This window comes from Vulpes lagopus, chromosome 4 (genome assembly GCF_018345385.1).
Source record: "Vulpes lagopus strain Blue_001 chromosome 4, ASM1834538v1, whole genome shotgun sequence".
Lineage (NCBI taxonomy): Eukaryota > Metazoa > Chordata > Mammalia > Carnivora > Canidae > Vulpes > Vulpes lagopus.
The window spans coordinates 92,895,851-92,923,742 of record NC_054827.1 but is presented as its reverse complement, the minus strand read 5'-3'; the positions used below and the strand labels follow the sequence as shown (position 1 = coordinate 92,923,742).

The 27,892-nt window shown below is 38.8% G+C and overlaps 1 protein-coding gene across 3 annotated transcripts; it reads right to left on the bottom strand.

Moving 5' to 3' along the window:
* Positions 1-688: 688 nt before the first annotated feature.
* Positions 689-27,621, bottom strand: NIPA2 (NIPA magnesium transporter 2). 3 transcript variants are annotated; one of them, XM_041751698.1, is made up of 7 exons: positions 27,332-27,621; positions 26,546-26,678; positions 18,590-18,821; positions 16,860-16,916; positions 7,841-7,931; positions 6,085-6,245; positions 689-2,161 (listed from the first exon to the last, which is right to left on the bottom strand). In XM_041751698.1, the coding sequence occupies exons 3-7, from the start codon at positions 18,726-18,728 to the stop codon at positions 1,527-1,529; spliced, it is 1,083 nt and encodes a 360-aa protein (XP_041607632.1). In that variant the 5' UTR covers positions 18,729-18,821; positions 26,546-26,678; positions 27,332-27,621; the 3' UTR covers positions 689-1,526. The 3 variants fall into 3 exon arrangements, with proteins under 3 accessions (XP_041607632.1, XP_041607631.1, XP_041607633.1); XM_041751697.1 differs by lacking the exon at positions 26,546-26,678; XM_041751699.1 differs by lacking the exons at positions 16,860-16,916; positions 26,546-26,678.
* Positions 27,622-27,892: the final 271 nt, after the last annotated feature.

Here is a 27,892-nt window from a genome sequence, read left to right as displayed (position 1 = left end):
CTAAAGATGTTGAATTAAGAATTTATTAATGTATGCATGCTGAGTGCAGTAGCACATTCATACCCATGGGAGGTGAAAATTGGTTCTTACTCTGTTATGTACAAAGTACAGATATACAGTACCTAAACACATAGTATATCTGTGATACTGATTACATGGGGGAGACAGGAAAAGAAAACATGTATAAGGGCTCAGAGGATTAAAAATTGCTGGGGAAAGGGAAATTTGTGTCATGAAACTTGGAGACCATTAACTCTGCCCTGATAAAGCCAATGGAGAGCTGTGTGATGGGACACTGGTGCCATCACCACAGTAATGCTCTGGCAACCCCCAGACAAGGACAGTGAGGCACGAGTGGTAACTGGTTACACAGTAGGGGTCAAGCTGTGTGACCTTGAGGAGGAGCAGCAGAGTGGGACCAAGTCCATGTTCTTCCTGCTACACACGTGGAAACGGTGTTTTTTAAGGCCAAGTAACTGCTACGATGATAGGTTCTGAAGCTGAAGTCCATTATACTAGTCTGCTTTTTTGCACACATTTGAAACTTTCCATAAACATTTTTTTCATGGACATTTTTAGGAGACCAAAATACATACTGGTCTGAACAAACTAAAAGTAAACTACTGAGTACAAAGAAACCATATTTTACAAACAACTGTATTCTAAGCATTCAGACTTAGAAACGAACTGTTTCAATTTGTCTTTTTATTATAACATGAGCTAAATTTAAGAAATTAGCCTTTTGACTTTATTTCCCAGAGTTGTTAGAAGATCTAAATGACAACATAACTCATTATGAAAATATACTGAAAAGTACAAGGACTGATGTAAAATGGTAGTCAAGGTTCCAGGTACCAAGGGATTAGAATAAGTGAAGGATGAAACCAGTCAGGCTATATAGCCTGACAGATGCAGGATGTGCTGGTTTAGCAAGGTGCCATCAAGGAGTAGGAAGACCATCAAATGTGTGCTGTTAAGTCACAGCGTGAGAAACCTCTCCAATGTGCAACTTCTTTTTTTGTTTGGTAAATTGAGTTTTTCTTCATTAAACTTAGGATTTCTTTAAGCTAACATTTCAAAATTAATTCATCAAACAGGAGTTATTTTAATAGGTAAGGTAAATCATAGGATAACCAATTAGAAAAATGTTCCTTTTTAAGTCAAAAAGCCTTCAAATGGTCAGGGACTGATGAGTGAGGATGGCAAAATGTACATTTCAGATTTTCAACACCAATGTAAAAATAAAGCATTTTTATAGACTTAAAACTGTCAGTGCATTTGGATTTTGATGAAAGAAAATTTAAAATACCTCTACAATAATACAATGTTAATAGAAATTGGCCATGTACTGAGGTCATTTTAGTGAGCTACCATCATGTAAATATAAGAAAAATAATTTCTTGGTCCAAATCAGTGAAACTTTAAAAAAGATTGTCTCTCGAGAACAATGCTTTTTCAGACACATCCTGATATTCAAAATCACTTTTATAAGACAATTACAGATTAACTTTTTAATTATATTTTTCTTAAAAAGCTGTGAGATTTCCATTTCTTCGGGAGATATTTTCACCACTGTGCTGTTCAATTCCACAGGTTAAGCTTTCTTCATTATTATTCAGAACTTCATACACGTTAGAGAGATTGCCATTCATTGTTTTTTCATCTTTTCGAAAAGACACAGGGAGACTTGCTAGACTAAAGCTGACGTCTTTAAAGGCATGCAACAAGAATATTCCCACAATGATTGTAAAGAAGCCACTCAGAGTACCAATGACATCATCAACAGGCATATCTTGCCACTCTTTAAAAAGAATAGCTGAACAAGTTAAAACTGATGTTGTAAAGAATACGTAATATATCGGAGTCACAATGGAAGTGTTGAATATATCCAGGGCCCTGTTCAGGTAATTAATCTGTGTGCTCACACAGACTATAAGGCTCAGCAGCAGAATCCAGGCCAGGGGATGTCGCAGCACAGGCTTTCCAGCAAACAGCTCTTTGATTGCAATGCCCAGGCCCTTAACACAGGAGACTGAAAATGCTCCAATTACAGAGCAGATTGTTATATACACAAGAATATTTGTCTGTCCATGGCGAGGTCCCACCACGAAGATTAATATCAATGACACAATGACCACAAGTGTTGCAAAGACCACAAAACCTGGAGGCAAAGAAAAGTTGTGTTTAGCCAAATGCAGAATAAAAAAAAAAAAACCTGAAAATCCAAAATAAATATTAACTCAATAGGAAGGAGAAAAGGAGTGGCCTTAAAATAAATACTAGCTTTCTCTTGCTATCCTAGCAAAAGTGCATTCATAAAAATTTTGTTAAAATTTTTTAAAAACATTTTACTTATACATTTGAGAGGGAGAGTGAGAGAGAACACACGGGGGAGGAGCAGGTTCTCCACCTAGCAGGGAGCCCAATACGGGGGCTTGATCCCAGGTCCCCAGGATCATACTCAGGATCACAACCGGAGCCGAAGGCAGATACTTAAGTAAGCCACCCAGGCTTGCTTACACTCATAAAAGTTTAGTTAGATGTATATGCTGGACAATTATACCATGTTTCATATTCATAAACTATGTCATAGAAATATTATTAGAAATAATTATTAGAAATAATTAGGTCATAGAAAATGGAGATCACGTTGATTTGCAGCCATCTACACTAGAATATCTTGCTACTTTCCACCCATTGGAATGCTCTTAACTCCAAGAATGGAAACAATCAGAAACTAGTGGACAGAAATTATGAGATGACCTTGAACACTCAACAATTTATAGATGATAAAAATAACAGTTACAAATCAAGTTTGTCCTAAAAGCAGTACATTTTTTAAGTATTTAGAGAAAACCACTGGGGTAAATAGCAAATCAGTAAGAATCAAAAATACTGTTAGGGTTCTGGTTCAATATGGAGAACTGAACCCAGCATAGTAAGAGCCAAAACTGTGTAGCATCATGGGCCAGGCACTTTTCTCAGCAATTTGCACTGATTTATTCCTTACAACTACCCTATAATATAGATACTACCATCTGCTAAAATGCCACAGAAGTCAAATGAATTTATTCTGTTCACTCCTTAAAGTCTGCTAATAAGTAGTAACAGGACTCTTAAAGAAACAGACACACAAAAGCACGAATGGATACAGGAGATGACAGCAACAACATTATGGAAGCCAGAAAACAGAAGATAAACTCCTAACTGATACAGCACATCCACGAAAGCTGAATCCCACCCACATCAGCAATGATAAAAGATGGGAAAGTAACTCAGTTTGCAGCACAGAACACTACAAAGGTACAATGTAACTCTAGAAGCAGGGTAAAGAACAGACAAAAACAGAAGACCTGGCTGAAAATCTATTCAGCATTAAGACCCCAGGAACTCTGCTCAGCTCTGAGTATCTGACTGACTGTTCTTCCTGCCACAGCAAACTGGAGGACTCTGGCCAGGTGAGTGTGTAGGTGCCACACTAAAATAGGGGGCTAGAGTAAGGTCTAACTCCCTTTTTCCCATCACCTCCTAGGACTCAGGCAGGACACTCTGCTGGGAATGTGATATGCCTGACTTTCAGAAGGCAGCCAAGAATCACTAGGAGAGGCACCAAAACTAACAGAAAAACACAAAGCCTTTGTTTGCTCTATGCAGAGGAAAACTTCACAACAGATAAATCATCATCCTACAAAAACATTAAAACAGTAAAACTACCATTAACATCCTCAAAGAGACAATGATGAGGCCAGAACGTGAAAGGCCAAAATCTGGAGAAAAAGGTAAGGTGAAAACTCACCTTTCTCCCTTGCAATAACTGCCAATTCCAGAGCAGGAAGTAAGGAGGGACATAAAAACCAGCAGAAAGTGGTGACCTAGGGCTTGTGGAAGTTTCAGTAGACTAGGTAAAAATAAAAACTTGGAATCTGGGACTGTCTAGGCAGCTGGGACACCAGGGCCAAGATTCTAGAAAGGCAGGAACTAAAGAGACACTGAGTCCCAATTTCTGTGTGCAACTCCCCCTTAAGGCATTTGTGGGCATAAAGCTATACATGCCCACGTCTGAGAAGCCAAGTGGACAGCCTGCTGAAAAAGCCAGGGAGCTGAAAAGACACCTGCAGTCTTGGAATGCCAACACGAACACTGCCATTCAAAGTTCACCCAGGTGGAGGGTCCCAGTAAACATCCTAGGCTATCAGCTGAGAGAAAGAAGAGCTATGATTAAGACTACAGGCATAATGGAAAGAAATCAGCCCCAACAAAGATTGAAGCAATATTTCAAGTTAAAGGTGACTTGCTGTATTCATATCTCACTGACAAAAGAAATTTTGGTTCTCTCTGAAGGAATTAAAAAAAATCACTTAGAGCCTTTATACTTTTTAATAATCTATATCCAGCATTTAATCAAAACTGCTCAAAGACAAAACTAAATGACTGAAAACAAAAGCAAAAACAGAGCCCACAAATAATCCTGATACTGAACTTTGCAGAAAAATTTTAAAATAACCAGGACTCTGCAGGGACTTGCTGCACAACACATGTGGTTGACAATAATGTACTATACATCTGTGAAATATTGAGAGGGTGAATTTAATGCTGTGGGTTTTTTTTTTTTTTTTTTTTTTGACACACACACACAAAACCAAAGAACAAAAGCTCTTTGGAAATTAAAAAATGTAACAGAAGAAAAAAATTCAAAAAAAGGGCTGGAAGACAATACTGAAGAAATCTCCCAAAAGGTAGAGCTAAAAGGGAAAATGGTAAAAACAGGGGGGTAAATATATATATAAAACAAAAGTCACTGTATGGTTCAGGAGGTCCAGTCAACGGAAGAAGAAGAAGAATTTCACAGAAAATAAAGATGAACAAAGGAATAAAAGACAAATTTCACAGAATAAAAAATGAATTTGATATCCTAGAATAAGATGCACATTTCCAAATTTAAAAAATCTATCAAGTACCTAGCACAATGAATAAAAATTAGCCCACATGTAGTTACCTCAGTGGAAAATTTCAGATGATTGAGGGCAAAGAGGACATCCTAAAGGTTTCCTAAAAACAAAATATGGTTAACATATAAAAGATAATTAACTGTGTTTGATTTCTTAGCAGCAGGAAGTGAGAAGACAATGAGGTCACATTGATTAAAGACAGTTTTATATATCCAAGGTCTCATCTCTTCTGTGCCTGTCTTGTCTCCTACAACAGTGGCTCCAACCAAAATGAAGGAGCAAACCCAGGATTCAAAGACAAGAAAAAAATAGAAAGTGAAGGGGATCTTTCATGATGCTGATGAGGGAAAATCCACAGTGACAAGTGTGCTGGTGGCCTCAAGATACCAATCTAGACCAAGGCCAAATAAGACTCTGGGAGAAATTTCCAGAAGATATGAAACTATAGAATATCTAATGTGTTTGAAATTACTGAGGGTAGAATTAAGACCACTGGAGAAGAATTTCAGGATGGCTTGATAAACTCATAGAAAAGTGATCAAACAAGATCATGATCAGTTAAGAAAAAAGTCAAATAAGGAAGGGAAGGTAACTATATCATAGGTGTAAGCTGGGTATAAAAGTGATATAGTGCTTATAAATAAATCATTTAAACAAAAAAAAGTAGATACAATAGATAGTGGATATAACAGATGATGCCTAAAGCCAAAAACAGTAGCAGCAATGTAAGCAAGTTATTTAAACACATGGTTAAAGAACAAAATAAACAAGGGTTAATTAAAGGCTGCTATGGGAGGAAAATGATCACTTGTTTTTCATAATAAGTAATGGCAAACAACTTACCTCTTGCACATAAAACTTTGGTTAAAATAAAAACTAAATTAAAAAGTAAAATAAGGGGATCCCTGGGTAGCTCAGGGGTTTGGCCCCTGCCTTTGGCCCAGGGCGTGATCCTGGAGTCCCGGGATCGAGTCCCACATCGGGCTCCCTGCATGAAGCCTGCTTCTCCCTCTGCCTGTGTCTCTGCCTCTCTCTGTGTCTCTCGTGAATAAATAAAATCTTTAAAAAATAATAATAATAAATAAAAAATAAAAAGTAAAATAATAAACTCATAAAGCTTTTTTTTGTTTCTTACCTGGATCCCCCAGCTTGTGAGACATTTCATTTAAAGTCTCAATCTCCTCTTCTTTTGGAGCATGAATGACCATAACTGTAGATCCTAGAATACTTAGCAAACATCCAATTTTCCCATGAAGATTAAGTCTTTCATTTAGAAAGTATGAAGAAAGAATGGCACTACAGTGGGGAAGGGGATGGAGAACATTAAAATTAATCAACCACTTTTCTCATTTTTAAAAATCAACACAACTCAATTTAAATTACTGAAAAACTACAACACTATGAACTTGTAAAGATTCTTTGGCTTCACAACAAGGTAAAGAAAAGGTGCATTCAATCATAAAATGAAATGTTTCCAGCAAATTAATGATTTTTTTTTCTAGCACTTGTAGTTTATTTTTTATGACACTTTTAATTTTTAAAATATTTTCTTTAAATTCAATTTGCCAACATATGGTATAACACCCAGTGCTCATCCCGTCAAGTGCCCCCATCAGTGCCCGTCACCCAGTCACCCCACGCCCCCGCCCACATCCCTTTCCATGACCCCTTGTTCGTTTCCCAGAGTTAGGAGTCTCTCATGTTCTGTCTCCCTCTCTAATTTTTCCCACTCATTTTTCCTCGTTTCCCCTTTAATCCCTTTCACTATTTCTTATATTCTGTATGAGTGAAACCATGTGATGATTGTCCTTCTCTGATGGACTGACTTCACTCAACATTAATACCCTCCAAGTCCATCCACGTCAAAACAAATGGTGGGTATTCATCGTTTCTAATAGCTGAGGAATATCCTATTGTATACATAGACCACATAATGAATTCATCATACACTAAACCAGTATAGTTCTATATTTCTACTGTAGAAAATCAGCATGAAATTTAACAATAAATGGAGCTATGGTAGAAACTTATAACCTAGGAATATATGTCCAAATCAATGCTTAAATTTGCTCAACTTTAATTTATCCATACTGGTTTGTGCATCTTTCCTATGTGTTCATGTAATTCTAAATTATTTGCCTGTTAAATTAGCAAGTTTTAATACTTTATAGCCAAATGTATCCATATCTAAAAAATATATAATGTAAACCTATAAATATGGCATAACATACAGAAAACTAAGGGTAAAAGACATGTATCACAATAAATCTTTATATACTACAGATTATATATCATCTTGAAAAATTATGTAACCTGCATGTAATATCGATTTTTACACACACACACACACACACACACACACTATATTCGGGGGAAACAAAGATTTTAAAAAACCTATCAATCAACTTTGAGAATAGTAACCAAAACCCAAACTTCAATATAGTCTTAGCTGTTTGGGCTAATCATTAAGTAACAGAAAAAAGGGCAAGTCTTAGACTGCTCCTTCCAAAGGAAGACCCCAGAGCACTTCGGAGGCATATAATACCCTTGCGCCAATCATTGATTTTCTGTAGGTATAGAAATTGATTTATCACCAATACACCTACTGAAGTGTACATGTCTCATATGATATTGATAGTGACGAGTCCAACTTAAAATTTTTAAAAATTGTAATAAAAACTCCTGCTGGCTCTGAAAACAAGACAAAGCACAGAAGCATTTTCTCCTACAAATTGATAGCATGCCTATGCACAAAAGATAAATTACTACACAGCTTAAAAATAATTCTCAAGATTGTTTCAATGTAAATTATGGTGAGCATGTATAATCAAATGGCACTAAGGCTGTATAGACGAATATACTGACTGTTCTTACACACAAAGCATCCTTACCTTACTAGGACGCTGAGAGCTCCTAATGGAGTCACTAGGGTGGCTGGAGCAAAGGCATATGCAGCAAAGTTGGCCACTTCACCTGCTCCCACTTGGAGAAAGAAAAGAAAACTCAGAACAAGTCACTCAAAATGGAAATGCCCACATTTTATTTTCATATACAGTTGACCCTTGAACTGGAATTTGAACTTTAAGTGTCCACTCATGTATGGATTTTTAACAGCACTATAAATGTATTTCATATGATTTTCCTATCTACAGTTGTTTGGAATATAGTATATAATACATATATAAAATGTGTGTTAATCAACTATTTATGTTATTGGTTAAAGCTTCAGGTCAATAGTATGCTAATATTAAAGTTTTGGCAGAGGGGATCCCTGGGTGGCGCAGCGGTTTGGCGCCTGCCTTTGGCCCAGGGCGCGATCCTGGAGACCCGGGATCGAGTCCCACGTCGGGCTCCCGGTGCATGGAGCCTGCTTCTCCCTCTGCCTGTGTCTCTGCCTCTCTCTCTCTCTCTCTCTCTGTGTGACTATCATAAATAAATTAAAAAAAAAAATTTAAGGTTTTGGCAGAGTCAAAAGTCATATGCAGATTTTCAACTGCACAGGGGGTCAGGGGCCCTAACTTCCATATTGTTGAAGGATCAAATGTATATTTTTTAAAATGCTATTTCATTGTATTTAGTAATTTCTCTATTTTCTCCTACCTATTCAATAAGGGTTCTCCTGTAAATTATTATTAGAATAGAATTCAAACCAATTAGAAATACAAATCCGAAAAAAAATACAAATCTGTAATTTTAATTGAATAGATCTAATTTATGCTTACATATAGATTTTTAAATTTTTTTTAAAAACTTATATCCTATTATAACAGACACAAATTAATTAAAAGCAGCTAAAACTGGTGTGAAACACCTCTCCCAAGTCTTTTTCACTAGTTTTTTTTTTTTTCTTTTTTTTTTTTAATTTATTTTTTAAATTTTTTTTTTTTTTTATTTACTTATGATAGGCACACAGTGAGAGAGAGAGGCAGAGACATAGGCAGAGGGAGAAGCAGGCTCCATGCACCGGGAGCCCGACGTGGGATTCGATCCCGGGTCTCCAGGATCGCGCCCTGGGCCAAAGGCAGGCGCTAAACCGCTGCGCCACCCAGGGATCCCTAGTTTTTTCTTTTTTAAAAAACCCAACTCTTATATTCAAAAGACATCATCAGATACTGATTTGAAGTAATTAAATTTTTGGACATGAACCTTCTGTGGGTTAAAAATATTAGTCTTTTTTAAAGTATTATGTAATTTGCCTCTTCACTCTTTTAAATTCTTCCTAAAAGTTCTCAATTTTAATGTCAAATTTTAAAATATTTTTCTTTGTGGTTGGTATTTCATACAAACTGTATGAGAAATCCTTTTTATTTTTAATTTTTAAATTCTACCAGTTAACAGTGTTAATATTAATATCAGGTGCACAAAATACTTAAGGCTTGAATTTGACAATTCTATACATTATTTGGTGTAGGATCTGACAATTCTATATATTATTCAGTGCTCATCCTAAGTGTACTCTTAGTCCCCTTCACCTATCTCACTCATTTCTTTTATTAGAAATCTTTCTTGAAATTCTTTATCCCCTAAATTCTTTAGTGTTCCACCTTTCACATTTAAGCTTCTGAACCACTTGGAGTTGATCTGATGTTTGGAGTGAGTAGAAATCAAATTTTATTTTTTCCACATGGATTGTTACAGCAACATTTACTGAAAAGCACAGTTCCCTATTTCAATACCACCTTTGTAATAAATATACTGTCGTGTTTTACGGTTCTCCATTCTACTGGTTTATGTATTTTGGCACAGTACCATACTGTTTTAATTAGTGTAGCTTCAGAGTAAATCTCTATATCCAGTAGAACAAATCCTTTCACCTCTTCAGAATATCTTTGCTTAGGGAAACAAAAGCAAAAATGAACTTTTGGGACCTCATCAAGATAAAAAGCTTCTGCACAGCAAAGGAAGCAACCACAAAACAAAAGGCAGCCCAGAGAATGGGAGAAGATATTTTGCAAATGAAATATCTGATAAAGAGTTACCACCCAAAATCTATAAAGAATTTAACAAGCTCAAACTCAACACCCAAAAAACATAATCTAGTTAACAAATGGGCAGAAGACACGGATGGGCACTTTTCCAAAAATTCATCCAGATGGCTAGATACTTGAAAAAATACTCAACATTACTCACCAGGGAAATCAAAAACCATAAAAACCAAAAGAGATACTTCCTAGCACCTGTCAGAATGGCTAAAATTAATAACACAAACAACAGGTGTTGGGGAGGATGTAGATAAAGGGGAACCCTCTTGCACTGTTGGTGGGAATGCAAACTGATGCAGCCACTCTGGACAAGTTCGGAGGTTCCTTAAAGAGTTAAAAATAGAACCACCATACCATCCAGCAATTGCACTCCTAGGTATGTTCCCAAAGGCTTGGAAAAACAGATTCAAAGGAGTACGCCCCCTGTTTACAGCAGCATTATCTACAATTGCCAAACCATGGAGAGAGTCCAACTCCATCAACTGATGAATGGATAAAAAAGATGCAGTATATACATATGATGCTATATTACTCAGTAATATAAAAGAATGAAATCTTGCCATTTGCAACAACATGAATGGAACCAGAGTGCATTATGCTAAGTAAAATAAGTCAGAGAAAGACAAATATCCTATGATCTCACTCATATGTGGAATTTAAGAAAAGAAAAAAAAAAGAGATGCGCATATGGAAAGGGAGGAAAGAAAGGAGAGAGGGAAACAAGCCATAAGAGACTCTTAATGATAGAGAATAAACTAAGGGTTGATGAAGGGAGGTGGGTGAAGAATGGGCTAGATAGGTGATGGGTATTAAAGAGGGCACTTGTGAAAGGGAATATAAGGGAAGGGAGAAAAAATGTGTGGGAAATATCAGAAAGGGAGACAGAACATAAAGACTCCTAACTCTGGGAAACGAACTAGGGGTGGTGGAAGGGGAGGAGGGCGGGGGGTGGGGGTGAATGGGTGACGGCCACTGAGGGGGGCACTTGACGGGATGAGCACTGGGTGTTATTCTGTATGTTGGTAAATTGAACACCAATAAAAAATTAATTAATTAAGAAAAAAAAAGAGGGCACTTGTGATGAGCACTGGGTATTGTATATAAGTGATGAATCACTGAATTCTACTCCTGAAACCAATTTTGCACTATATGTTAACAAACTTTAAAATTTTTAACTTAATTGCTTTGCTTTACTTGGACTTCTGTATTACCATATAAAATTTAAATCAACTTACCATGTACTACATAATCACCTAGTTTTAAATGGAACAGCATTTAGCTTGTCACTATGGAAGAAATGATTTTCCAATAATGAATCTTTCAATTCATAAAAATAAAACACCCCTCTATTTGTCTTTTTCTCAGTAATTATTTCATTTTCTCGGTAGGTATCTTTCCCATCTTTTGTTAGATTTATAATTAAATGATTCCTGTTTTTAAAAATTATATGCAAATAGTACCCTTTTAACATTTCATTTTCTAATTGTTGCTTACAATTCAGCTAAATTTTATATGTTGACTTTGTATCTAACACTCTGCTAAATCTTATTTTGTAATTTGTCTGTATATTCATTGGAATTTTTATACTCATAATTATACAATCAGTATAATACAAGTTTACATATTTCTTTTTTTTTTTAGATTTATTTTTTATTATTCAGATAGAGAGAGAGAGGCAGAGACACAGGCAGAGGGAGAAGCAGGCTCCATGCAGGGAGCCCGACGCGGGACTTGATCCCGGGTCTCCAGGATCACACCCCAGGCTGCAGGCAGCGCTAAACCGCTGCGCCACCAGGCTGCCCAGTTTACATATTTCTAATTCTATTCCATCCCCTTGCCTTCCTACACTGGTTAGAAATTCTTTTAAAAATACTGAAGGAGTAACAAGAGGTCATTTGTTTGTTCCCAGTTTCAAAAAGAAAGCCTTCAATATTTCTTTATTCTGGTGTTTATTGTGATTGTTTTGGCTTTTTTTGTCTTTGAAATCTTTTGTCACATTAAGGAAATTTCCTGAAATTACTTGTTTTAGGGGCACCTGGGTGGCTCGGTGGTTGAGCATCTGCCTTCAGCTCAGGGCGTGATCCCAGGGTCCTGGGATTGAGTCCCACATCAGGCTCTGCACACAGGAGCCTGCTTCTCACTCTGCCTATGTCTCTGCCTCTCTGTGTCTCTCATGAATAAATAAAATCTTTTAAAAAAATTACTTATTTGAGATGGTTTCTTTTTATTTATTTTTTTTTTTAAATTTTTTTTTTTTAATTTTATTTATTTATGATAGACACACAGTGAGAGAGAGAGAGAGGCAGAGACATAGGCAGAGGGAGAAGCAGGCTCCATGCACCGGGAGCCCGACGTGGGATTCGATCCCGGGTCTCCAGGATCGCGCTCTGGGCCAAAGGCAGGCGCCAAACCGCTGCGCCACCCAGGGATCCCGAAATTACAATGGTTGGTTTTCCAAAGTTATGCCAACTTTGCATCCCTAGAATATACCTAATTTGTTCATGATGTGCTCTCTAAAATAAATTTTTAAAAAAACTATAAACTTTCATTACTTCAGTAATATGTTCAAAAGTTAGGATATTTTGTATTTGGCACCCACATATTGTTTTCTAACGTAAACACACTTTTAAAATATTTTCTAGTTTTCATTCTGACTTCTTTGAACCATGGATACATTAAGTGTATTTCTAAATTTCCAAACATGGGGATTTTTATGTAATCTTTTTGTTACTGATTTCTATTGTAATTATAATGATCTGTGAAAATACTCCATTAAATCCTTTGAAAAATTTAAGACTGGCTTTATGATCTAGCAAAAATAGTCCATTATATAATATTCTATTAGCCTTTGAAAACAATGTAGACCAGGTTAATTTGGTTAAATTTATTATTCAAATATTCTATAGCCTTAACAATTTTACTTTGCTTCTCCTATACTGAGTGTTACATTAATATTGTACCATATGATTTTGAATTTACTTCTGTTGCTCTGTCAACTGCTGCTTTGAATCTTTCAAGGCCATATTTTATTTTATTTTATTTTTTTAATTTATGATAGGCACACAGTGAGAGAGAGAGAGAGGCAGAGACATAGGCAGAGGGAGAAGCAGGCTCCATGCACCGGGAGCCCGACTTGGGACTCGATCGCGGGTCTCCAGGATCGCACCCTGGGCCAAAGGCAGGCGCTACACCACTGCACCACCCAGGGATCCCCCTCAAGGCCATATTATTAAATAGTGTTGGAACTGTCAAAGCTTCCCAATGAGTTGAAGTTTTTATCTCTACAAAATAAGCCTCTATCTCTAGTATTGATTTTTGCTTTGAAGCTTATTTTCTAGTATATTCAGCAATCTCAACCTTCTTCAGGTTGCTTTTCCATCTTTTTCTTCCAGCCATTCTATATCCTTGTTTTCTATGTGCATCTTGTAAAAGATGTTTTTGTTATTTGTTTTTATGATTCCAATGCAATAATCTTATACAGGCTCTCATTCTTAGTAGCACCTGACTTTGACCCTTAATTAGCCTAGTTCAAAAGTTCACTCTATCTCTCAGATGCCTGCTCTGAAGTCTGTAATTACCTCTACGGCAAAAATGTCTTCAGTTTATCCTTCTGAGCTCCACACCCTTCCCTGATCTTGGCTAGGTAATTCATTACACGTTTGCTGTTTCATGCTTTGGAAAGGTTGTTTTTTATACTCTATCCAGCCTTTTAACTTATCTTCAATAAATCTTACCAGTTCTACCCTCAAAACACATCTAGAATTCTACCACTTAACACACTCACTACAACTACCCTGAGTCCATACCATCATCTGATTTTTGCAATAGCCTCCCCACTTGGTTTTTCTGCTTTGCTTCTGCTTCTATGTGGTCTATGCCCCAACAAAACAGCCTGGGAGATCTTATTAAAATCTAAATTAAATGTCAATCCTTTATTCAAAAGTCTCCAATGACTACCCACACATAAAGTCCTTTCTGTGACCTACAAAGACCCACAGGGTCCAGGCCCTCATTATTCTCTGAATTTATCCCCCGCTACTTCCCCTACATTCACTCCCTTACTATTCTTGCCTCTTTAATGTTACCTTCACGATTTAATAATCCAGTACTGTATTTATAATAAAGCACTGTAAAATTTGACAGTTTAAAACAAAAGCCATATTTTCTGTTGGTCAAGACTTCAGAAAGAGATCAATAGGTACTTCTCAGGATTTTTTAAGAGGTCTAGAGACAAAGATATAAGTTGGGGCGGCAGTCATCTGAAGGCTGGATTGGAGCTGAAGGACCAACCAAGGTGGCTTAGTCACATGACTGGCAAGTTGGTACTGCCTATAGCCTGGGGACCTTCTATAGGCTGCCTGAGTGTCCTAACACCACTGCAGCTGGTTTCCCTCAGAGTTAAAAATCCAAGCAATCAAGGTAAAACCACAATACCTTTGGTGACTTAGCCTTAGAAGACACACATCATCACTTCTTTTGCATTCTATGATCACACTGGGTCAGCATTAATTCAGTGTGAGAGGGGATTATACAAAGGTGTGAATACCAGGGGGCAAGAATCCTTGTAGGCTATCTTGCAAATTGCCTATCACATTTCAACAGGCTAGGCATGGTCTGCCTCATGGTCTTCACATTTACTGTTGTCTCCTGCTTAAAATGTTCCTCCCCGAAATATCCATATGGCTAGCTCCTTTACATCTTTTATTCAGATACTAAGTTCTGCCCTAGTCCCCCTTCTTAAATATAAGAGAACTGTCTTAGCCTCCCATCTAAAACGTAAGCCTGGGGATCCCTGGGTGGCTCAACGGTTTGGCGCCTGCCTTTGGCCCGGGGCACAATCCTGGAGTCCCCGAATCGAGTCCCACGTCGGGCTCCCGGCACAGAGCCTGCCTCTCCCTCCTCCTGTGTCTCTGTCTCTCTCTCTCTCTTTCTCTCTCTGTGTCTATCATAAATAAATAAATAAATCTTTTAAAAAATAAAAATAATAAAAATAAAATGTAAGCCTATCCTTCACATTACATCCCTTCCCTACTTTACCAATGTATAGCATATACCACTAACACACATTTTAATTAACGCGAGTTTGTTTGCTTCCATCTAGAATGTTAAGGCTCAGAGGGATAAGGATTTTTTTCTGTTTGAAGTTTTATGTCCAGCACCTAGAATAAAAACTGGCATACCAGAAATGATCAATAAATATTTGTTGAAGAGTCAAATCAGTCTCATTATTTTAACTGCTCTTAAGCTTACATAGAATACTTTCAAGGCTCAGTGTCTTATTCATTTTTTATTTTGTACCTTTTTAAAGGTAATCATTAAAATAAGCACACTTATCAAATGTATTATCTCCTTTCCAATTTGGAATGAAAATCATGAAGAAGGAATTAAAAACAGGATATTTTTCTAGGACTTTTTTAAGTTACCTTCTTAAACTGAGATTTTTTTTTTTAAGGACTTTTTAATTATTTATTTATTCATGAGAGACACAGAGAGAGGCAGAGACAAATGGCAGAGGGAGAAGCAGGCACCTCACAGAGAGCCTGATGAGGGACTTGATCCCCAAACTGGGATCACACCCTGAGCCAAAGGCAGAATGGTCAACCGCTGAGCCACCCAGGTGTCCCTTAAACTGAGAATTTTAAAAAACATATAGCTCTATCAGACATTTTAATTAGACAGGTAAAAGAAAGTTTTCTTGGGCAGCCCCGGTGGCGCAGCAGTTTGGCGCGGCCTGCAGCCTGGGGTATGATCCTGGAGACCCGGGATCGGGTCCCTCATTGGGCTCCCTGCATGAAGCCTGCTTCTCCATCTGTCTGTGTCTCTGCCCCTCTCTCTCTGTGCCTATGAATAAAATAAAATCTTTAAAAAAAACAAAAAAAAAGAAAAGAACATTTTCTCACTCAAATTAAACTATTAAAGTGCTAGCTTCAAAAAATTTACTGGATTAAATTTTACATATTTTGAGTATTATTCATTAAAAGAACAAAGGTGGGGATCCCTGGGTGGCTCAGCGGTTTGGCGCCTTGCCTTTGGCCCAGGGTGCAATCCTGGAGTCCTGAAATTGAGTCCTGCGTCAAGATCCCAGCATGGAGCCTGCTTCTCCCTCTGCCTCTCTCTCTCTATCATAAATAAATCTTAAAAAAAAAAAAAACGGTATTAAAAAAATAATACATAAAAAATAATAAAAAAAAAACAAAGGTTTATTTAAAGTTTAAAAAAATGCTAGAGGCAGGGGCACCTGGGTGGCTCAGTGGTTGAGCATCTGCCTTCAGCTCAGGGCACGATCCCGGGGTCCTGGGACAAGTTCCGCATCAAGCTCCCTGAGGTGGCCTGCTTCTCCCTCTGCCTATGTCTCTGCCTCTCTCTGAGTCTCCCTCATGAATAAACAAAATCTTAAAAAAAAAAAAAAAAAGTACTAGGGGCACCTTGGGTAGCTCAGTGGATTAAGCAGCTGACTCTTGATGTTGGCTGAGGTCATGATCTTGGAGTCCTGGGGTTGAGCCCCATACCAGGATCCGCACTCAGTGGGGAGTCTGCTTCGGGATTCTCTCCCCCAACCCCCGCCCTTCCCTTTGCTTATTCATTCTGCCTCTCTCTCCCTAGAACAGATAAATCTTTTATTAAAAAAATTAAATAATAGGGATCCTTGGGTGGCTCAGCGGTTAAAGCATCTGCCTTCAGCCCAGGGTGTGATCCTGGAGTCCCAGGATCGAGTGCCATGTCAGGATCCGTGCATGGAGCTTGTTTCCCCCTTTGCCTGTGTCTCCACCTCTCTCTCTCTTTTTCTGTCTCTCATGAATAAATAAATAAATAAATAATCTTAAAAAAATAAATAATAAAATGTTCTAGTAATATGAGGCTGTATTAGTATATGCAAATATCTTAATATACAACCATAGTATTTCCTTGAAATATTCTCTATACATACTTGATAGCAATCCAGCCCACCACAACCATTCTTTAAGATATGCATGGCCACCTTGACCTGTGAATGAAAAAATATTTCACTTTTTTGGAAGATTATCAGACTTTAAAAATTTATGACAATTATTAGCAATGACAGATTTTAAAATAGCTCATTTGTTGATTATTATTATTTTGAAGATTCCATTATGACCATATAAGGGGATTTCTAAGATATTTTTACGATTATCTTGGAAAAGGAAATGAGGATTAGGACAATGTTAAAATGTTTAGGTTTGCACTACACTGTTGAGTGAAGGAATTATGTCAATCCTTATATTCATAAGGTCTATACTTCATTCTCTTGTTTGCAAACTCAGCTTCAAGCAAAGAAAATGAACCAATAAGAAGCAACCCGACTTCAAGTAAGTTAGCTTTATTGTGGATAAGAAATAGGTGTGGTTATGAGGCAGTAACCATAGAGAAAGGAGTCTTATATGACCATACATAAAAAGATTGAGCATTTCATCACAGGCTACAGCTGCCAGGGGATGCTCATCTTCCTTTTCTACTTGACTTTCCTCCCAACCAAATTAATAAAATCAGGAAGCAACTGGTACTTCAGCCATTGTCAAAAAGATAAGGCCAACGTAAATGAACCCTTTGACAGGCATATCCATCATGGACAATGAGAGTGCTTGCCTTAAGACAAGAATAGGAAATACACTTATTCAGGTAACATACTAATCCTTTCTCTTCTGCCCACTAACCTCTAATAGAGGCTACTATTTTAAGATTGATTAGCTCTGGCCATTAAGATGGCACAGCAAAGAGGGAGAAGGTGATTTTTTTTGTATTGCCAAAGTAGGTCATGTCATGAATGCACTAAATGAAGTGAGAAGGGGGTTTAATCATACTGAATATCCTCCAAGGTCCTGTGACTTGTCAACAGTTTCTGGGTAAACCACCAATATAACCCTTCAGTAAATCAATGAACAGAATACTCTTCAACTGCAGTAAGCCTTCTCTTTCCTTCCTGCTAATTTGAGATCATCAGGAAAAATATCTTAAGGTATAAGTAAAACTTCTATTATCCTAGACAAAAAATCCTAGCCTTCAGCCCGGAGCCAAAGTTGACTTGAAAATACAGTTGTTTGGGCCTAAAAAAAAAAAAAAAAAAAATCCTAGCCTTCAGTAAGATTCTGATTCTATTCATAAATCCTTATTTCCTTCTCTACAGTCATACCAAAATTTAAAGATAAGGCTGGATGCTAAATGGGGAATGGTTCCTATTTCAACTTGGATAATTGCAGGAATGAATAATTAGCTTATTTTGACATTGTCTCACTTTTTATTTTTCTCATTACAAAACTGATGTCTGGGGTGCCTGGGTGGCTCAATCAGTTAAACATGTGGCTTTGGCTCAGGTCATGATCCCAGGGTCCTGGAATCAAGTCCTACATAGGTCTCCCTGCTCACTAGGGAGTCTGCTTCTCCTTCTGCCCCTCCCCCCACCCGTGCTCCTATGCATGCAAACCCGCTCTCAAAAATAAATTAAAATCTTAAAAAAAAAAAAAAAGCAAACTCCCCACCCCCAAATTAAACTGACATTTGATTCTCTATAAGCATTTACAAAGCTTGCAGAGTTAAAAGTTTCAAATATACTAACTAGGAATAAAGATGTGATTGTCATCAAAGAACCTAAGTACATAAGCACACACTGATGTCATTTCAGTCACATAGGGCACAGCCTACCTGCTCTCATGGAGCCCTTCTTGGCAAGTCGCAGAAGACCTTTTTTTTTCAAGATGAAACTCCCACCAATGAAAACGCTGGAGCTCATAGCCAATCCCAGACCAATGTAAAAATCATATTTTCCACGCCCCTGGATCATTTCGTTTGTTACTAAAGAAGTTCTTGTGAGTCACATTGAGCACAAAACAGAGAAGCCACTAGTGCTGGAGGCAGGACTATGTAATCTTCAAATCTAAATGCAAAATAAAACAAAATGAGATTTTTAAAAGCAATCATGATCATCCCCATGCAATTCAAATTTTACTCCATTTCTCTTCTCATAAAGGAGTATTTTCATTACAACCATTGATAATATATTTACTATTTATAATTTACTGCTGATGTATTATATTTCTCATAGTTTTGTCAAAAGATGGGATCGTGATAGAAAGCTATACTTAAAAACCAAACTCACAGAATCAAAGAACAGACTGATGATTACCAGAGGGAGAGTGACAGAAATGGGTGAAGGTGGCCAAAAGATAATAAGTTTTAAGTTTGGAGATGTAATGTACAGTATGGTGACTATATTTAACTATATATTGTATTATATATATTTGACTACACTGTAATGTACAGTATGGTGACTATAGTTGACTATATATTGTATTATATATTTGAAAGTGGCTAAGAGATCTTAAAAGATCACAAGAAAAAAAATTGTAATTGTGATGTTAACTTATTGTGGTGATCATTTTACAATATACACATATATGATCACTATGTTGCATACCTTAAGCTAATACAATGTTATAAGTCAAGAAGAACTCAAAACTGAAAAAATAAAAATAAAACTACTTTTATATGCTAATACTAAATTTAAATTTTAAATCAGTTTTATAAACTCCGGTTTCATATTTAAATAACATTTGAGCATCAGCCTTTGGGTCAGGGCATGATCCCAGGGTCTGGGATTGAGTCCTGCATCAGGCTCCTTGCAGGGAGCCTGCTTCTCCCTCCACCTATGTCTGCCTCTCTCTGTGTCGCTTGTGAATAAATAAAATCTTAAAAAATTCTACAGGATGAAAATATATAAATCTAGTTTATAAATACATTCACCAATTTCACATGTCCTTTTTGAATAATCTATACCGGGAAACTCAAAAGAGTTTTCTTACACATACACTTTCTTCTTAGAAATCTATGTAAACAGACAGTAATTTATTTATTTAGCCTATTTAGGGGCATGCAGAGAGAAGCTGGTTTTCACATTATTTTGTTAGCAGAGGATGATGATTCTGGCAGACAGATGTTTGCCAAAGTACAAGTGTGATACTGGTAGACTTTTCAGGGAGCATGAGGGCTATGGAACTAGAAAGGCTCAAGCCACAAGAGCAGAATGGAAGCAGAGGCTTCCCAAAGATTATACATTATTTTCAAATGGCCAATTCATGACCTCTGCTGATAAATGAACTACAGCAAAGTGTAGAAAGTAGAGGAAAAAATATTACTTAGCAATAAGGTTTATGATTGGTTATAACCAACTTTCTGGTATTTTCTTTTTTTTTTTCTTTTTAAGAATCAGCTTTATCTTTTTTAAAGATTTCATTTATTTATTCATGAGAGACACAGAGAGAGAGGCAGAGACACAGGCAGAGGGAGAAGCAGGCTCTAGGCAGGGAGCCCATTGTGGGACTCAATCCTGAGACTCCAGGATCACCCCCTGGGCCAAAGGCAGGCGCTCGACCCCTGAGCCACCCAGGCGTCCCTGGTATTTTCAGTCCCACAATTTAACTTCCAAGTTCCAGAACTAATCTGCAATTCAGTCAGAATCCTCACACATTAACTCTTGCTAACTAGCCAAGTTTTTCCATCCTTCAAGTTATGAGATTCTGGCCTTTAGCAAAAGCAACTTAACTTCCTATCCACACAGTCCTTCAATTAGTTTACCCATTTACTCAAACAGTATTTACCAAACATATGCTGTGCTAAGTAAACTCTATGGATTAAATAGTGATAGCTAAATTTTAGTCTTCAGTGGGGAGACAGACAAAAGGCAGTTAAATAATGGGTGATAATGTTCTGTAATAACGGTGAAAAGTATTCACACTCCAAACAAAGGGGCCAGTGTTTAGATTTGCCTGTTGAGTCACATGATGGTTCCTGGAACACTTCCTAAGGTACAGTCCTTCCCACCCCAATGGCTTAGAACATGGCCTCTAGTGGCTTACTTTGGCCAATAGGAGGTAGGTGTAAATGACAAGAATGCCAGTTCTGAGTGCCCCTTTGCACTCTTCCATCACCACGTGCAGAGCAAAAAACAGTCATCCCTGCTGATCTAAAGACCTTTGAGCAAAATCAAAAATGCTTATTGCTACATGCCACTGGGATGGCTAACTTGTATACCGTAACAGGCTTATTAAAGGTAAATGTAAAATTCCCATCAGACTTCTGAAAAACCAAAACTTGTCTGCAGAAATGGGGATCAGTGGTAAAGATAGGTGGTAGGCACATCCAGGGGTTCACTGTATTATTCAGTCTACTGTATATACAATGTATGTTTAGACATTTCCATTATTAAGGTTTTTAAAATACATGCTGCAGTGATGTCAAGACAGAACCTACTAACGAGGAACCTGGGTGGGGCAGTCTGTTGGGTGGTCTCAACTCAGGTCTTAATCTCAGGATCATGAGTTCAGGCCTCACGCTGGGCGTGGAAAGAGAGAAGGAAAAAGAGGAGGGGTGAAGATAAAGAGAAACGGGGAGGGAGGGAAGAAAGTAGAGAGGGAGGGAAAGTGGGAAGGAAGCAGGGAGGATGGAACGAAGGAACAAACAAACTACTAACAAGTTCTAAAGACAAAGTCACCCCACAATCTAGAAAAAGATAATACTGAAACATGGAAGGAAGGTAAGACACCCCAGTCAAGGATGTGCTGTGAGTTTTTTAAGTATCAGGCACATACGATATGGGTGTCCACCTGACACCTTTCCAGAACTGAGCTCTTTTACTAGGGATTTGGAAAAGTATCCCCAGTCTTTTTAATGCACTCCTAAGGCAAGAAAATGCATTGAGGAATGTCCTAGGTGGGGAATTTGAAGACTCAGTCCTGCCTCTAACTGAGTACATGACCTGGGTGAGGCACAACCTTAACAGACAGATACACTAACGAAGGAAGCTAAACAATCTATTAAGTTATTATGGTTTTTAAATTTAAAATAAAATAAACTATAGTCTCTTTATGTGCCAAACATTGGCAACCTCAAGCTTCAACTTTATTTTGCCTTTGGAATAATTCTAGGGCTGCCTGGGTGGCTCAGTGGTTGAGCATCTGCCTTCCGCTCAGGGCGTGATCCTGGAGTTCCTAGATGGACATGGGGCTCATGTAGAGAGCCTGCCTGCTTCCCTCTCTCTCTCTCATGAATAAACAGATCTTTTTTTTTTAAAGGAATAATTCTAAACCACGAAAATCAGTATATAGAGATGTAAACATGCAGAGAATCTGGAACAAAATGGTTAGCAGTAAGAATTAGGTCTATGAAGTATAAAAAGATTATGCCAACAACAAATATGCTTACAGTTTTTCCCACCACACTGTAAATGACCAGTTATTTTAAATGTCTATGACCCAGTCTCTCTCACTAGACTGCCAGTTCCTAGGCTCCTACACAAGTCACCTTTTTAATCCTGTGCACCTAGCTATCTGGCAGTCTCAAACTATGTCTTTATATATTTCTGGGTTATTACAGATGAATGGAATAATTATAACAGGCCTTAAAAGTAAAGCTGCCATCATTTAGATCAGCATCCTAAAATGTAACAACTATTTTACAGCCCATAAGCTTCAAAAGTGTAGAAACTAGTTAAAAGTATGCTGGGAAGTAACAGTACTATATACAAGTAAAAATGCAAAGGTAAAGTAAGAAAGTCTGGGGAAAATAGGAGTAAAGAAACCCAGCTACCAAACACTTCAGCCCACTCTGTATTCCAATGAGCCTGGGTCACCTAAAAGTCTTGAAAGAACCCCTTAATGTAAAATCAACTCCTTTAAAAGCACTATCATTACCAAGCAATGTTCTTAATCATGCAAATTATACTGAGGAAGTGACAACTTAAAAGTTCCCAGTCCATAAAACATCCCTATAGAAAATCTGCAGAGAACCTAATGTGTAGTCTCCATATCCTGGAATCAATGAAATGTAGCTTTGTTATCTCCAAATGTGATATCCAGAAATAAGTCAGGTTTATCTACAGTTCCAATCCCAGAATAGTGATTGCCTCACAAATCCAAATTTAGACTTTACTTACGTAAGCTTGACTTTCAAATACGAAATGCGTAATTATTTAGTAATATTTATTTAATTTATTAACACTTAATTAAAGACAATGACTTTGGTTCTCTGTGCTGGTTTTCCCACAAAAGACACTCCTTTATAGTGGCAAATCTGATTTACAAGGTATTACAGAATTAAGGTTGTTTGTTCTCTCATGGAACTATACCAGTGTGGTGGTGGGCAGGATGGGGGAGGGAGGGCGATACAGAATTTGCAAATCCTCAAGTTTATAAAGCAGTCTTCATCACTAAACTAAGTAAATGAATTTTCTCATTTGTTTGAAAATACGACATCAGTGTGAATGTCCTAAAAGTTACGAATGAGTTTGTTTCACTATTCTCAATTCTGCTCCCACTCTGTAACTATAAAGGTCAATCACAGCTGGGAGAGCTTGAAACAGATTATTTTTTTTATTTTTAAGGATTAACTAAGAAGTAGGGCCAGGTTTAAGGATAGCTAAACAAGAAAACTTGCTAAATTTCACTTCAACTGTGTTCCTAAGCCAGAGATGACAAGCTTCAGGTGGTAACCTGCCCATTTACCTCTCAGAGGGACACAAGTGGAAGGTCCCACCCCACACTCCTCCCCTCCAGGCTATTATTAGTTCTTATATGTGGCCATCTGATCAATAAACATATACAGGGCAGCTCTAATATGCCAAACTTTGGAGTTATAAAGATCATTGTAAGTCTCTATCCTCAAGGATTCCACAGCTGAGTGAACTGAAAATTCTGAAGATGACCCATTTTAATTTTAAACATACTTTTAAAGGCTCCTAGAATTATCAGCTTCTTTCTAAATTTTAATTTTCACAACTTACTTTACTAATGTTTATGAATACTTAACGTTAACTTTCATTAAATACAAGTTATGTTGAAAATGAAGTAAATACAACCTAAAACTCTGAAATTGGCCTACCTTCTCCTAAAACAGAATGCATAACTTAAGATAGGAAAAGACAGGGGTCTCTGGGTGGCGCAGCGGTTTGGCGCCTGCCTTTGGCCCAGGGCGCGATCCTGGAGACCCGGGATTGAATCCCACATCGGGCTCCCGGTGCATGGAGCCTGCTTCTCCCTCTGCCTGTGTCTCTGCCTCTCTCACTCTCTCTCTCTGTGACTATCATAAGTAAATAAAAATTAAAAAAAAAAAACAACACAACCTTATAAAGGAAAAGACAGACTAGTATTCTAATATCTATAAAATAAACTGAAATTAAGATTTGCTTTGCAAAATGACTAATAGGCAACAGTTACCAAAGTTAGATATTTTTTTAAAATATACCAACAGGGATCCCTGGGTGGCGCAGCGGTTTGGCGCCTGCCTTTGGCCCAGGGCGCGATCCTGGAGACCCGGGATCGAATCCCACGTCAGGCTCCCGGTGCATGGAGCCTGCTTCTCCCTCCGCCTGTGTCTCTGCTTCTCTCTCTCTCTCTCTCTGTGACTATCATAAATAAATAAAAAAAAAAAAAAAAAAAAAAAAAGGGATCCCTGGGTGGCGCAGCGGTTTGGCGCCTGCCTTTGGCCCAGGGCGCGATCCTGGAGACCCGGGATCGAATCCCACGTCAGGCTCCCGGTGCATGGAGCCTGCTTCTCCCTCCGCCTGTGTCTCTGCTTCTCTCTCTCTCTCTCTCTCTGTGACTATCATAAATAAATAAAAAAATAAAAAATAAAAAAATAAAAATAAAAAATAAAATATACCAACAGAAGTACATTTACAGCTTTAAACTTGTAGCATTTTTGACATTTCATTTTCACAAAAACTTGAAAGATATGTGGTGAGGGCTCCATAATGAGAAAACAGGCACAAAGATGTTAAGCAACTTCTTAAGCAGCTGGTGGGTAGCAAAACAGGACTAGAATTCAGGTCTCCCTATTCTCAGCCTTTTGTCTTTCCAACTGGAGTCTCCATTTAGTCCCAGAGGTGGAACACAAGCAAGTTGCAGCTCCAATCAGTCTCTCCGTATAGATCATGGACTTCTTTCCAAACTGCTCCTCGTATTCTGACCGTGGCTTCTCCATCCTCATTACTCACACTGGATACAAGGGCCAAGTGTGCCAGGTGGAGTCTACCTTTGTGAAATACAATCTTCCACTTCCATGTCTCTCCCAATCCTAATCCAGCTTCAACACAGGATGCTGTCACACTGCTCTATAAAACACATCTGTGCCATCTCATTCTCCTGCCACCCGCTGTTTACGGAAAGTTCAAATTTTGTAATCTGCTAAAACCTTTCACTATTTGTTCCAAACCTAACTTTTAATTTTATCTTCCAATACAGTATTTCACGTACCCTGTGTTCCACCTGAGGTCAACACAGTGCTGCCGTTCTTACTCTATTTCCTCCTCCATATCTTTGTTTCCATTATCCTTTCATTTTTAACAAGCCAATTTAAAAAATATCTCGACAATGAAGCCCTGCTTGAATTCTATAAGCCAGAGCAATCAATCTTTTCTGAATTCCCTGGCCTTTACCCACACTTCTCTTTGGACACTTTTCAGGCCTGTATTACCGTTATTTATGTATACGACTTATATCCCGTTCACTGTGGACAGGTGCTTATCTCATTTACTCAACCAACTAACGGCTGAATACATACTATGCTCTAGGAATGGGGATATGGCAGTGAGTAAAAAAGACCAAATCACTGCCTTCATGGAGTTTCCCTTGTGTTGGAGGCAGAGCAAGACAATAAAAATAAATAAGAACATTATATTGGAAGGTGGTAAATGCTATCTATGGTTAAGGGCACTGGGGAATTGGGTAAGGGACTTCAATTTTAACCAGGTTGGTTAAGAGGCCTAGTGGAGAAGAGAACATTGAGCAAAGGCTTGAAGGAGGAAAAGAACAAAGCAGACAAAAAATGCAAAGATATGAACAAGTAGGCAGTTTTCTAGAAAAAGAAAGGCCACTGTGGCTGACGCTGAGTGAACAACGGTAGGTAGGATACCACTGCGAGATATTTTTATATAAAAGAAATATCCTGAAACAAGTGTAATTCTTTTATTTCTAATAGTAATAGCTACCACTTATTGAACACCTGTGAAGCACTGTTCCGGGTAGCTGATATACATTAATTCTAATACACACAATGAGGTATCATTATCTCCACCTTACAAAGAAACCAAACCTCCAAGGCATTAAATCGCATGCGAGGGCGACAGAGAAAGTTACACAGCCTGAAGTGGAACCTAAGTGTCCACTGGACTCCATTTCTATAGGGGCTGCCCACAATGAATGAAAACTTTGGAGTTCTTTATTTATTTATTCATGAGAGACACAGAGAAGCAGAGACACAGGCAGAGGGAGAAGCAGGCTCCCTAGAGGGAGCCTGATGTGGAACTCAATCCCAGGACCTTAGGGTCACAACCTGAGCCAAAGGCAGAGGCTCAGTCACTGAGCCCCCCAGGCAAAGGCCAAACTTTTGGAGTTCTTAATATTTACTTCTGTTTGGTTTCCACAGCTTTAATTTTTTATTTAACTTTTAAATAGTTTTTAAGTTAATTTTTATTTAATTAAAATTTTTTTTTCCAATCTCTTATTTAGCCAATCATTATTTTTAAAAGCAGTACTTATAAATACTACAGAACCTGCATCTCCAACCCTAACTTAGCAACATTAGTTATAAATTAAAATTTTAACTTACATGTAAATGTAATATGGTCTCATGAAAAAAAAGGCTGGAAGCGGTTAGAGATGACTTATTCACTCTCATTTCCTTGTAAATAACACTCTTTATTCTCATTTAAAGTTTTAAACCCTGGCAGAGTAGCTCTGGCCTGGAAAGAAGAAAGTACAGAGGTAGGCAAAAGCACTGCATAGTTACTAACACTTTCAAACATGTGGCTACTAGTGTCCATACTCCTTTTACTTACCAACATGAAACCTACTCGTCCAACCACACAACACACTGCTTCAAAAGACAGTTTACTGCAATGAAACATATCTCTATTCTCTCATGTCTCCTAAATGAACTGAAAAACCTAGCGAAGAAATTAAAGAGACAAATACGAAACTAAACGTACACAGAGTCATGTACACTTGTAGTAGGAAGAGGGAAACAGGATTAAATGACTCTACAAAGTCAAGAAATTATAAAACAGTCGTGTTCAAAATGTCACAGCCGACTGCTGAGGCTTGCTCCGTCGTTGGCGAGGATCTCGGCGCATCTGAGACCATCTTCTACAAACTCACCACAGAAGGAAAACTACGTGGAGGAGCCCGCGAACGCGCGCCAACCCCCCCCCCCCCCACCCCGCCCCGGGCCGAGCCGGGCTTCCACGGGACTGCACAGGGATTCCTCCATGCAGGACCCAGAAAAGCCCTTCCAACCCCGAGCTCACTTGTCCCCAGAGCGGAGAGGAGCCGCCCTGACGGCCCCTGCCGCCCCGACGCCGGCACAGCGGCCCAGCGCCAGCCCCGTCGCGCTCACCCCGGGCGGTGGCCGGCCATGCGGCTGCCTCTCCACTCTCTGGCCCTCGTCACCTCCGCTTACACGCCCACACAGGCCGCACGGGCCGCCGCCTCTCGAGCTCGCGCGGCCTGGGCCTTCGTCGCCGTACAGAAAGAAGCGAGAGCATTCGGGGCTGCAGCCGTGCGCGCCGCCTCCTCCATGGGGGAGCGCCCAGGGGAACCTGCCCCGGACGACCTACGACGACCGCCGCAGCCGGAACCCAGGGCCGCCGCCGCCGAGAGCCCGGGCGCGGCCGACTGACGCCAGAGGCGCCGCGCACGCGCAGAGCGGCGCAGCGGAGGCCCCTCCGCCGCGAGCCTTCGTATGGTTTCCGGTTCCTTGAGGCGGCCCAGGTTCCGGGGAGCCGGGGGAGCCGGGGGAGGAGGGCGGAGGGCGCGCGGGGCGCGGGGGGCGAGCTTTGCAAGGAAGCTCACCAACCGGTTCATCAAAGTAAAAGTACCGTGTGCCGCTTTCCTGAACTGCGAATTCCCACGTGTGGTTAGCCTGTGAAGCTGCCTTTTCAGCAATCTCCCCAGCGGT